This window comes from Orycteropus afer, unplaced genomic scaffold, assembly GCF_000298275.1.
Source record: "Orycteropus afer afer isolate SDZICR_OR568_19922 unplaced genomic scaffold, OryAfe1.0 scaffold00017, whole genome shotgun sequence".
NCBI classification, from domain to species: domain Eukaryota; kingdom Metazoa; phylum Chordata; class Mammalia; order Tubulidentata; family Orycteropodidae; genus Orycteropus; species Orycteropus afer.
Window position 1 is genome coordinate 10,415,430 of NW_006921604.1, and position 12,833 is coordinate 10,428,262.

Genomic DNA, 12,833 nt, shown 5'->3' on the forward strand with positions numbered 1-12,833 from the left:
CGAAGGCAATAGGTTTGGTTTTACCAGTTTAAGTGTGAAAGCACTCAGTTTCTGGGAGACTTAAAACTTTGGGGGCAAATCTGAAGGAGGGGGCTTAGTGAAACCTATAATAACAGAATTTGAAACCTATAATAACAGAATTAACATATAATTATATGGTAAAGGCAAATAATGCACAGTCATTTAGCAATACAAGCAGTAATTTTGGGAAGATGGTTCATTTAGCAATACAGAACTCATACTTCAGAAGGGACTTGCATGTGCCTTATATGCTTTGGCAGCCTGGTGTGGTTAGACCATCCTCAACCTGCTCCCCTTCCATTTTGCCTGAGATGTTTTGGAAATAAAGGTAATGACTGACATTGTTCCCGCAAGCAGTTATGCTATCTTAGAGCGCTATCTTAGAGCAAATCAGGTACACATCACAGTTCTTAAACTCTGGTCCACAGATTGGCTCCAGGGGGTTAGTGAACCCCTTTGAAACTTAAGATATTGTACAGATGCATTTCTCTGGGAGATGTCCACAGCTTTCATTAGAGCCTCTAAAGATTTATGTCTGATAAAAGGTTAAGAATCTATTGATTTTATAGGGAGTTAATATTGATATCTAATAAAAGTCCATTTATCCAACATTGATGACTAGCAAGAGAAAAGAGGTATACTGATAAGTGTTGAACTTTAACCAGATTGTGACTAAAATGAAATGGGGAATATATTTTTGAGTGATTGAGGTGATGTGTTTTTCCTTCCCCTATGATCCCCAACCTGCTGAATTCATAGTATGCATTGTCAGAGGAAGACCAGATACTAACCTAAAATAAAGGTATTATGGCTTAGGTTTGCATTTTAAACTTGTTTCATTTCTCACACTATGTGACCACTGGCAAGTCAGTCACATGTGTTTCAGTTTCCCAAAGCAAATAACCAAAAATCAAACCCACTGCCATCAAGTAGATTCCAATTCATAGCAACCCTATAGGACAGGATAGCACTGTTCCAGAGAGTTTCCAAGGCTGTAAATCTTTACAGAAGCAGACTGCCATATCTTTTTCCAGCAGAGCAGCTGGTATGTTTGAACTTTTGGTAAGCTGCTAAGCACTTTAACCACTGTGCCACCAGGACTCCTGAAACAAACAAGATATACTAAATATAAATGGACACTGAAGGGCCTCTTGCAGAAAGTTGACACATTGGCAAAGAGCACAAACATTTAAGGCAGAGCACACCGTTCACACTGGCCCTACCACCCTAATACTAATTCTCCCTCAAACCCCACCATCCTGAGCCTTGCACAGCTCACATCTCTTGTTTGAAAGAACGAGGGCTTTGAACCGGTTCTTTCCCATACAGTCATGGCTGATCCAGAATGGATCTAAATTTGTAAAATATAGGTGTACTGGTATTATTATTGCAATGGGAAAATTTATGGGTTGGAATTATGGGTTGATGCCCTACTGGAAACTTAAACTCTGTCCTAGAAAACAAGGGCAGTGGGCATGTTGCAAAGCAACTAAATCTTGACCGGTGGAACCAGAAGCAGTGGCGCCATCAGAGATGGCGGCACGCTGCATTGCTTTGAATGTACGCCTCTCGCACAGCCCTGGCCATAATCCAATCTCCCTCATTAGGCTCTGAGAGGGTGCACTGCATCGCTCATTCCAGGTCTTCAACCCTTAATTCTTCCTGTTCTGGTTATAATTCTGGTATACCTACTTTACAAATTCAGGTCTGTGCTGACTTGGTTGCACTGGCCATGACTAAACTGGTTTGAAATGCTGGAGAAAACACAGTAACTTGTCTGTACCCAAAACACAGCTTCACTCATAGAGATTTACGCTAAAGCTTAATAGTGTGAGTATTAGCAGTGAAGGACAGAATTTAATAAATTTAGTATGAGCCCATTGCCTCATATGATTTAGGCTCATTTTTCTGCACTTCACAGCTGAAGAAATCAGTCTAAAGTACCATTTTCAACACATACCTAAATCACTCCCTCTCTCAAGGATCTACAATGACCCCTTATTGCCTCTCAGATGAAATCCAAATTCCCAGACTGGTGTTCAAGGGCATCCATCACATAATCATCTCTCATTGATAGAACATCTACAATATGCCTCCTACTTTACACATATTATCTCCCTGCACCCTCAAAGAAAATAAATATTCTCACCTTCATTTGTATGAGAGGGGCTCTGGTGGTGCTGTGGTTAAGGCATTAGGCTGCTAACTCAAAGTATGGTGATTTGAACTCACCAGCCACTCCACAGGAGGAAGATGAGGCAACTTACTTCCGTAAAGATTTACAGCCTTGGAAACCCTATGGGACAGTTCTACTTTGTTCTACAGGGTCACTGTGAGTTGGAATTGACTCGATGGCAGTAGGTTTGGTTGGAATTTTTGAATTTGTGGAAGAGGTTCAGAAAGGTCAGGTGGTATGTCTGAATCTCTGCAGCTATAAAGCACCATGAAGCCTAAACCCATGTTGGTCTGGGTTTAAAGACCCAGTTCTCTCCACTGCGGCTGTTTCACCTTATCATCTCCCACCGCCTTCTGGCACAGCCTCATGAAAGTGGGACCTTATTCCTTTGGAAAATGTCAGTTTTCAACCTACAATGATAGAATTAGAGCTGATTCTTGGGGAAAACACCACTAACTCTCCAAACAATACTTGTTACCCTCTATTATACTCAATTGTATAGTCTTTCGTTTCATGCCTATATATCTTGTCTCTTCAACAAAGCCAAATCCTTCTTGCAGGCTGGGGCCAGGCCTCTGTTTCTTTTGTATTCTCTGAAGTATCCATTACAGGTTAGGGGGAAGATTGCTATGACTGCTCCTAATAAGAACCATTCACAGTGCATTGTCACTCAAACTGTATCATGTGTGCCTTACATCAACCTCACAGATTAGGGAGGACAGGAGTATCTGCCATTCTGGAGATGAGGCAATTGTGGCCAAGGAAGCTTAACTAACAAAGAGGTACATGGCAGCACTGGAAGGAAAACTCAGGGCTTCAGATGCTTGTCCCCTGACATGCTGCTGGCTCTAGTCCACTTTCTGAGCCTATCCCGGGGGCTGTGCCCAGTGTTTTTATTTGTTTGCTTGATCGCTTCTTTATATTTTCAGCTATACTCTCCTCCCTAATTAACTCTACCTAGTGATGAGCTCTGACTCATTCAATAAGTTCACTACTGTGTAGTCTGGCCCTTGCTTCATCCATACCCTTCATAGCACTCAGTGTCATGCAGACTCCTAATTAATGAGAAGCCTGTTGAATCAATGAATGACTCACATCACATTCCTGTGACTATGTGAGCATAATGCCTAAAGCACTTGACTGCTAACCAGAAGGCTGGCAGCTCAAACCCACCAGCCACTCCTTGGAAGGAAGGTTGGGCAATTTATTTCCGTAGTGATACCGCCTCAGCAACCCAAGGAGGGGTCGCTATGAGTCTGGGCCAACTCGATGACACATAACAACAACAACATAAAGCAAAGAGCCCTTTGGTGTGTGGGATTTGAGAAAACTAGTCCCTGTGCTCTTTGTAAGGTGATTCTGATTTTCAAGACTGATCTAGGGCAGCATTTTCCAAAATGTACTATTAGTTCATATGTTCCATGAAGAAAGGGTTCCATGCATGGTCAGGCAAATTTGGGACATGTCCCAGTGGAAAACACATTTTATGTAAGGAATATAAAGGGCTCAATGATGCCCTACAGTAAAGAAATGGGTTAAATTTACTTTATCCCAGAACTCCTTAAACTTACGTGATGAGGCTCTTTTTCCCATGTAATACTTATTTGGGGAAACACTGATGTAGGGAACTCTACATCCTTGTGCAAATGTGCTAGCTGAGTGGAAGGTGGCTTGTCACTTGTAAAGCTCTGACATGAAAATGTACAAGGCCAAGAAGGAAGATAAACCCCAGGGAGCAAAATTAGGCTGAAAACAACTAAGCAAACATCAGGTCCTAGAGAGAGGATTTGCAGCCATGGAAATCATGGTTACTGTGGATTTCTATGTCAGCGTACGTACATGGTATTATTTTACTATTGTGATCCATGCAAAGTGAAGGGGCTTTCAAAGCCACAGCTATCAAGAACAGCCCATATGAAACTCAGGTGAACCCAGTGGGTTTGCCACTCTGAAGTGGGAATGCAGGTGCCTTTGGAACATAATGAGTGCCTCCTTTCCCTCATGCATCAGGAGGGGAAATAAGGACCAGACCCATTCTGCTTCAAAGTAGCATAAACTCGTCTGAACAGTGGAATATGAGGTGTATGACTATAAAGCAAAGGGCCCAACTGTATGTGGGGTTCAGGGAAACAAGTTTCATTGCTCTTTGTAAGGTGTCTGGGCCAGCTCAGTCAGAGCTCAGTAGTGATTCTGAGGAGCAGGGATCAACAGGACCATGCTAGCTCCTGCTGTTGCTACTGGATGCCATCAAGTTGATTTTCAACTCATAGCAACCCAATGTGACAGAGTAGAAGTACCCCATAGGTTTTTCCTTTTTCTTTTTTGCTGTAATTGTTACAAGAGCAGATTGCCAAGTCTTTCCCCTTTGGTGTCTTCTTAGTGCTAGCTCTTAGCTTTGTGATTTTTGGCCTGCAAACTCATTTCATTGCTAAGGGATGTATCTCTACGTTAATCTTGTGTAAAATTAAAAGAAACCTTATTTTTGTTTCAACTAATACATTTTTTTCCAGCGGAATGAAATAACATGCAGTTTGGTTAACACATCCATTGCCACATCTGCATTTTCTATGTATACAGAAGCATGGAACTGAAAACCATACATGGCCTTGGGGGACTTAAACTTTTAGGTCTCCTTTAGTCCACTTATGGGCTCTCTCTTTGATAGCTGCTGAAAGAAATGACAAGAGTCTTCTTTCATCACCAAGGAGTTTAAGTCTTTGTAATTATCTCACTGACATGTAGAAAGAATTTGCTGAAAGCACTTTATAACTGTACTTCTTTTAGGCCAGGTTTCAGCCTCATTCAGGAGCTCTGGGATTCACCTTTCACCATGAAAATAAGATTCAACGTTCATGAATTTAATCTGCAAAGTCACAAAGAAGAGCCTGGATGGGGGAGTCTTCACAGATCACTAACAATTTTTATCCACAACTCTCTCTCCCTCCCCACAAGCCCTTGTACGGTCACTAGAACTCAGTTCTTATAACTAAATATTCTGGAGTTTTTCAACAAACCATAGCATAAAGCAAGCTTTTAAGAAGCCTGCTTAACTCTTCTGCTTTGTTTTATGTAACTCCTGTATTTTTTTTTCTTTGTTTCAAATTATCCCCATTAGAATGTTAGCTCCATGAAAATAAAAACAGAGACTTTTTCCTGTCATATAATTGCTGTATCCCAGAGCCAAGCACCGTGCCTGTGGCAGATGTTCAATAAATGTTTGCTGAATGAGCACTGACTGACCATTTGAATGGAATTATGAAGAAGGAATAATAATTTGGTTTCTGGTAACAGCCAGGGGTATACCAGCTTTTTATAGGTTTTTTTTTTTTTTTAAAAAAATAGGCTTTTTATAGGTTAATGTTGCTAAAGGCCTTCCCCTGAGAGAGAGAAAGAGAGAAAGGAGGAGGAGGGTAGGAGGAAAGAGTGAGAGCAGAGCCACGTGGAAACAAGAGCAAAATGCAGGAGAGATGGCTTATGAGGGAAGAGCTGCTGGTGCAGAACAAAAAGGTGCTAAAGAGGAAAGAGGACTGTGGAGAAATAAAACTTCTCTGGTATTTCTCAGTGCTCTTGCAATAGAATAAGCCTTATTCTCCTGAGAGGAGAGGGGACGTGGAGAAAACCTGAGGGGAATTTAAGAGTCACTCTATGAATGTGAGATAAAATGCAATCACTTTTTTTCTTCGAGGCATAGGTACAGAATCTAGAAATGCGTGTTGGGTCAGCCCCTAACAGTGGTCCCCTCTCACTGGATGGGTGCATAATTGGGTTTGGTTCCATTTTAGAACCTGTTTAGAAATTTGGTCTCTGAAGTCATACAGAGTATTGTTAGGTAAAAATTAAAGCCCATAATCCATGCCAACCGCAAATGCTTATAGGCTCAAGAAGAAAGTGCATTTTATTTATCCCTTTAAAAATCAGTCTGCCCTTGAGGTCCCACAGACTTGAAAAGTTTGCTCTCAAGAAACCTCTCCGGAGAACCTTTGTGCTCTGAATTATTATTTAATCATCCCTTTTCCACGTTAAAGTAGAAAAAGGAAAGGCTTTTATTGGTACCTTATAATGTTTTTATACGAGACATCTAAATCTTCCACCTAGATGCTCATCATAGCTATAAAAGGTTTCATTATTATTTGTAGGTTGATGCTAATTTTTCTTTTTTATATTTTCACAAAGAAAAACACCATTAAGAAGGTTTTATTAATATTTATAGCCCTTGTCCTTCTAATCCATGACAAACTGCAAAAAGGTAAGATTCTAACCATGTCAAATCCATAAAAGTCCTTCCCCTGTGATTTATGGGCGCTCACACTTTGCAGGCAGTGAACTTCCCTGTCTAGTTATTGCCTGGGCTGACCCTTAGGGAGATATGATCCATAGGTTATTCCCAGCTAGTGATGTTTACAGCATACTTGGAAATTTCTGGAAGTCAAGATAGAGGTTTTCGGATAATGAAAGATGATGTTTCTACACTTCAAAGGAAGCTATACAATTAGGAGAACTGTAAGGAGGAGACAGAGGAGGGGGAATAATGAATGTAAACACTGACCGATTGTTGCCAAGGGGTGGTGGTCTGCAGTGAGTCAGCGCTCACAATTGGTTATTCTGTCATAGGACTGTGGTTTGGGGGATTGTGTCAGGGAGGGTTTGGGGGTGAGAGGTGTGAGGAACATGGCTCCAGGTCTTAGTATACCTGCAGAGAGAGAGAGAAGCGGACAAGAGGGACAGGCACCTAGTGGAGCCACATGCTGCTCTTACCTCAGGGCTGGAGAAGTGGGGAGGCTTGCTTCCCTCACTCTCACTAGAACTGCTCTCCGTCTCTGAGTCAGATCCAGAGCTGCTCTCGGAGTCGCTGGAGGAGCTGCTGCTGCTGCTGCTGCTGCCGCCGCCGCTGCTGCTGCCCTTGCTGGAAGGCACAGAGGCTCTGCAGTTGCTCTGCTGGACCACGGTGCTGCCAACCCGTGAGGCCCCAGGAAGGAAAGGGAAAGAAAATCAAGTGAGCAAACACCAACACACCACCAAACTGCCATTCAACAAGAGCCAAGAGGAGGCACACACTCTACACATCTATTACTGACCATGAACTGGAACTTGAAGAACATCAAGTTCAAAGGCATCCTAGTGGTTATTATTTGTTATTATTTTTAAAATTAGAAAATTGGGAATGAAAGTTGGTGCCCCTTTTTGTCATTGGGCACGAGTTGTTTGTGCGGCCATGTTAGAAGGAGAGGTGGTATAATTTCTGAGTGACTGGTTCTCTTCTGCTGTTGTTCTGGGAATGGCTTTTCAAATGCACCACCAAATCCAATCATCTACAAAAATGCAAGGGAATCCAACAAGTCTGAAATAGTTTTTGAAGTGTGAAAATGACTGTTTGCTTCATTTTTGCCCCTGAGGAAAATGCAGAGCGATAGCAGGGATTAGGAACAGGGCTGTTAGGAAGGGCACTGTGTTCTGCTCTATGCTTTTTCTGGCCTGCTCAAAGGTCCTGGAGACCACAGAACATTTGAAGGTATAGCTTTGCATATATCCCCTTTTCCTGCCCAAATGGTTGAGTGCTACAGTCCTTACATGAGCTTGTTTGCTATAATTTTCTTCTGAGCCCTTACTAAAGTAGATCAATCAGTTATACTCTTTATATATTCTTAACTTTAAAAGCTAACCCCAGTGCAGTGGTTTACAGAAACAGCATTCACAATTTACACCTGACATTCATCTCCATGCTGAAATTTGCCAGAAAGTAATTACACATTCAAAACCAACAGGACGCATTGATGCTTTCCAATGGTAATTAACCACAAAAACTCAAATAGCATACATCCAACCAAAGGGGTTTGAGCCAAAAGGAAAATTTCAGTACTCACATCATATTCAACATCTTCAAAGTCCTTTATTAACTGAACCTCTGAATGTGTTCTTTTGAGGTCAAGATTTAAATCCAGGAAATGGAATAATCACTTTTTAAAATGTTGAGTCAGCAAATACCTGCTTGCCACTTCTTTGTGACCACTGCTTCAACAGGACTGAGCATCAGTGAAGGCCAGGGGCTTGGGAGCTATTCAGAGGGTTTATGGTCTAAAGTGCAAAGCAGCCTGAACAAGGTAAAGGACTCTTTTCACCCACCCTTTAAATCTTTGACAAATGCTCTTCCCAAGGACAGACTCTCATAAATCAGCGGTGTGTTGTGGAGTGTGGGGAAGGGAGAGTTAATACTGATTGGAGCTTTGCGTCTCCTACAAGAATGACAAGATGAAACTATCTTGCAGGAAATTTGAAAATAAAAGTGTCTTTTTGAATTGCAAGATTAGGGGGAACCAGAGTTTGAGCATAGACTTCCCTAGTGGTTTTGATTTCTTCCACTAATGTCACGGTCAATACCTACTGTCTGACAAAATTCTTCAACATCAGACAACATCTGCACATTTATGCCTTGCCTGAACTGCAGCAAGTTCTTTTGTGGCCTATCATTTGTGTCTGGTGTTGAGTGAGGAATCCTGGATCTTGAGACAGAGGAGGGGAAGGGAAGGTTAGTGATAAAGGGGCTGTAATATTTCTTTCTTCCCTTATGAACTATAATCTATCTTTTCTGTTGGATGAATGGAGACGGATACTATCAATGGAGTCATGAAAAAAAAAAAAGCCTCTTGGATTCTGACTGAACATGAACATCTGGGATCCATGTTAACAGTTTGGTGGGTAGGTCCCCAAACACTGGGAATAAAAACACATGGCCCAAAGATTTCCTTGTTAAAAAGATGATGGTGGGGATAGATGTGGAGGACAGAGATGGGTCTCTCTGTCACATGCCGGAATGACATTTGCTGAAAACTGGGAAATTAAGATGAATCAAAAGGATTTTGATTGGTTTTCTATGATGGTCACTGGCTTTGATCACTGATCAATACATTCTACCTGCTTTAATTCAAACAAAAAAAGAACATGAGATGCTGGTTCTGTGTGTACACAGGCTTTGTATGTGCAGTGGAGGCAGCGACGTTTATGGAATTCCCCGTGGCTTATACCACAAAGTGATTTACTGTCTTTTGAAAAGCGGCACTTTAATTTCTGGGAAAATGTCCATTAAATGGTTACCATGCTGCCTTCCTTTTATGACTGCTATCCTATCGTAATGAGACACACTAGCCCAAGGAGAAAGAATCTCAGATCTGAATTGGATTGGCAGAAAAGCCTTATGCTTTTATGTTTTCCTTCCTTAAATTAGGAAACTCACTTAAAATGACAGTTTTACTGGCATGATTATTATTTGTTTTTAAAATGGTTATGAGAGTCAAGAATGTGGGTTTTTTCTTCATGCACCGCTTGTAAGGGCTGTGAGGTTCACGGTGCATTTGGGATCAGGATTGAATATATTCATGTTTCAGTGGTCTGGGTAGAGAATACAGGATGGGGGCAAGCTTGCCTGGGAGGGCTCCAGTGTGGACTCAGGGTAACGATCCTGACCTCCTGTGAAGCCAACATCTCATTAACTAGTCTTGGGGTTAAGTGTCCCTGGGAACAACTGTCATTTTGGCCTCAGTATAATGACTGCTTTGGCCATGAGTGCATGCAGCGACTCTGCCTCTGTCAGGGAAGCTGCAGCAGTAAGAGGGCAGAATAAAGAGACAAGAAGATGAAGCCAGGGATGGACATCACTACAGATGAGTCCCCAAAAAAGGATGGGCTCAGGTAAGCCAGGAAGACTCTTTGAAATCACAGAATCAAGAAGACAGAAAAAGACATACCAGAAATACCCATAAAAGAAGACTTTGGGCTTTATATATTTAAAATCTGCTGTTGCTGTAGTTAGCTACCGTTGAGTTGAGGATCAAGCCATGGCTACCTCATGCCCAATGGGATTGTGATCTGTAGGGTTTTCACTGGCTGATTCTCAGAAGTAGATAGCCAGGCCTTTTTTCCTAGTCTTCCTTAGTCTGGAAGCTCTACTGAAGCTTGTTCAACATCATAGCAACACTGCTGAAACCTGCTGAGCACCAAGGCAACACACAAGCCCCCGCTGACAGAAGGCGGTAGCTGGGCTTGAGGTGCATTAGCCAGAAATTGAACTCAGATCTTCTGCAATGAAAGGTGAGAAACTGACCACTAAACTACCATTGCTCCCATGTTTAAAGTTACAAACTGAAAAGTTTTATATGCCAACTGATTGTTCTGTCTATATAGCAAAGATAATAATAGTAATAATAATAAAAACGAGTTAGCAGATTTTTTTCCTGAAATGATAATACGGACCAGCTGACATGATGACACAGCCTTGGACAACTTTTAGGAGACTGCCTAGTAAGTTCTTGGCACCTATAACATTTTATGAACTCGGAGCCATCAATGCTGCAGGAATTAAAACATCACTCAGATTGTGGAATAAAAGTCTTTGTGTAAAGTTATGAAAAACTTCTTAGTTCTAACCAAACACCTTGAAGGAATGAGTTGCTGGGCATGTGGGCTCAGGACCACAGTTTTAGGGGACACTGAGATCAAATGGCATAACATAGTCCACAAAGACAATGCTCTGTATAGTGGAACAAAACTCAATCATAAAAAAAAGCAAGCTTACTGGTCTGATAAAGACTGGTGAATCCCCAACACTATGGCTCTTAGAAGCCCTTCAAGCCTAGAAATGAACTCACCCCTGTGGCTCAACTTTCAGTCAAATGATAGACAAGCTTATAAAGTGAACAATAACACCAGGGAGGTATGCACTTATTACAACAATCAACAATATACCCAAGGTTCAGAGGTCAGGAAGGGATAGGAAAGAAGGACAAAAGGAAATGAAACACAGAGAGGAAGTGGGAAAGAATGCTGTCACCTTGTTGGGACTGCAATCAATAGTACAAAATGAAGTGTGTATGAACTGTTGAATGAAAAGTCTATTTGTTCTGCAAAACTTTCCCCCAAATCACATTGGGGGAAAAAAGAAGTCTTTGTGTCACCAAAGCCTAGGACAGTGCATGGCACAAAATAGGCATTGATATATTGAATTAAAAAAAACTGAATGAAAACAAAATCCATTGTTGGATTCACAAATTTTTTAAAATGGGCTTAATCTTTCAAAAACATTACAATCTCTCTTTTCCAATTAAAAAAATATATATATACACATATATGTGTGTGTATATGTGTGTGTATATATATACTTACAGGCATTTCAGTAGTGCTTGTGGTGACCTGTTCCAATAGTAACAATTCTTCCTTTCAGAGAATATTTCCTTAAATGTCCTCTAAATTTCATCTGTTATAATTTAAGCACAGTTCCCTCATGGGTGGATTGTTTACTTTCTGTATTTTGGTTTCATGAAATATTTTGCTGGCATTGTGAGTAGTCAAGACCAAATACACTTCTGAGGGAGTTTCTGTGTTATTCTCAACGATCTACTTGCCATGCCTTTCTTTTGGCTGCAATGACACATTCCTTTCACAATCTGGCCCACACTAAGCCTGAACACAGACCATAAAAGAAAAGATCTGGAACCCAAATTACAAATCCTGGATCTTACAGCCTGAAGGGTGTTCCTGCCTGCCAAGATTATTGTAAATTCTGCTCTAAAGTTCTCCACAACTTTTCAAGTAATAGTAAGTTGATGACAGGCTCTCTGGCTAGAGGTAACTGTGTGGAAAGCTGTGACAGTCAGTACAATGCCACATATCTTAGGGGCACTGTATCAGTACCAATCACCTGAAAACATTTCAGAAGAGGCTACAGTTCGTTCTCACTCAACACCTTATAAAAAACTCAACAAATGCTTGAATCCCAAACCATAACTAGCCCCCTGGCATCAGTGTTCCTCTTCAGCATCCTTACCAATATTATTTGATCTGAAACTATAACCACATTATGAGAAATGAAAATGATAAAAACTAGTTTAAGGAGATTCTGTAGTGGCAGATATCTTTCAAAAAACAAAACTGATACTGTCATTCCTATACTTAAAATTTCTCTCTCTCTACAGTTCTTCCCTTAAACATGGCTTTGGATGCTCTTTGTGGTCTTGCCTCAGGCAGATCTCCAGCTTCACCCCAATAGTCTCATTCCATGTACCCTAAACCTCAGCCATGACACGTTTCTTACCATCTTGACAAGTTGTGTCTGTTTATAGCTGGGTGTCTTTGTATATGCTATTTTCTGCGCCAGAAAGTACTTTCTCCCTTTCTTCTTCTAGTTACTTCCTACTCACTCTTTAGGACTGAGTTCCAATGTTGCCTTATTCTGTAAAGCATTTTCCCAACTTTCCCTGGCATAACTAATATTCCCTTCTCTGAGCCCCTGTAGCAGCCCATTTCTTTATTGTAATATTCACCATATTAAGGACAGGGATCATCTAATTTATCCTTGTATTCCCTGGAGGAGCAGAGAATCTGGTATAAACAGATTCTCAATAAATGTTGATTGAGTGAATAAAAGAAAAGTGATTCTTGAGATAGTCTGTAAGTCAGTGTTTTTTGTTATACTATGAGATGTTCCTTCTCAATATTGCAACTCGAGGCTTAAATTTTTTCTTCAGTTCTTTCAGTTTGAGAAATGCCGAGCATGTTCTTCCCTTTTGGTTTTCAGACTCCAGGTCTTTGCACATTTCATTATAGTAATTGGCTTTGTCTACTCGAGCTGCTCTTTGAAATCTTCTGT

The 12,833-nt window shown here is 41.1% G+C and overlaps 1 protein-coding gene across 1 annotated transcript in view; it reads right to left on the reverse strand.

The window, feature by feature from the left end:
- AFF3 (AF4/FMR2 family member 3) overlaps nt 1-12,833 on the reverse strand; it is a 684,153-nt gene that overhangs the window by 63,063 nt on the left and 608,257 nt on the right. The window contains exon 11 of the mRNA XM_007959474.2: nt 6,953-7,145. Within this exon, the coding sequence (XP_007957665.2) occupies nt 6,953-7,145 (193 nt within the window). The remainder of the gene's footprint in view (nt 1-6,952; nt 7,146-12,833) is intronic.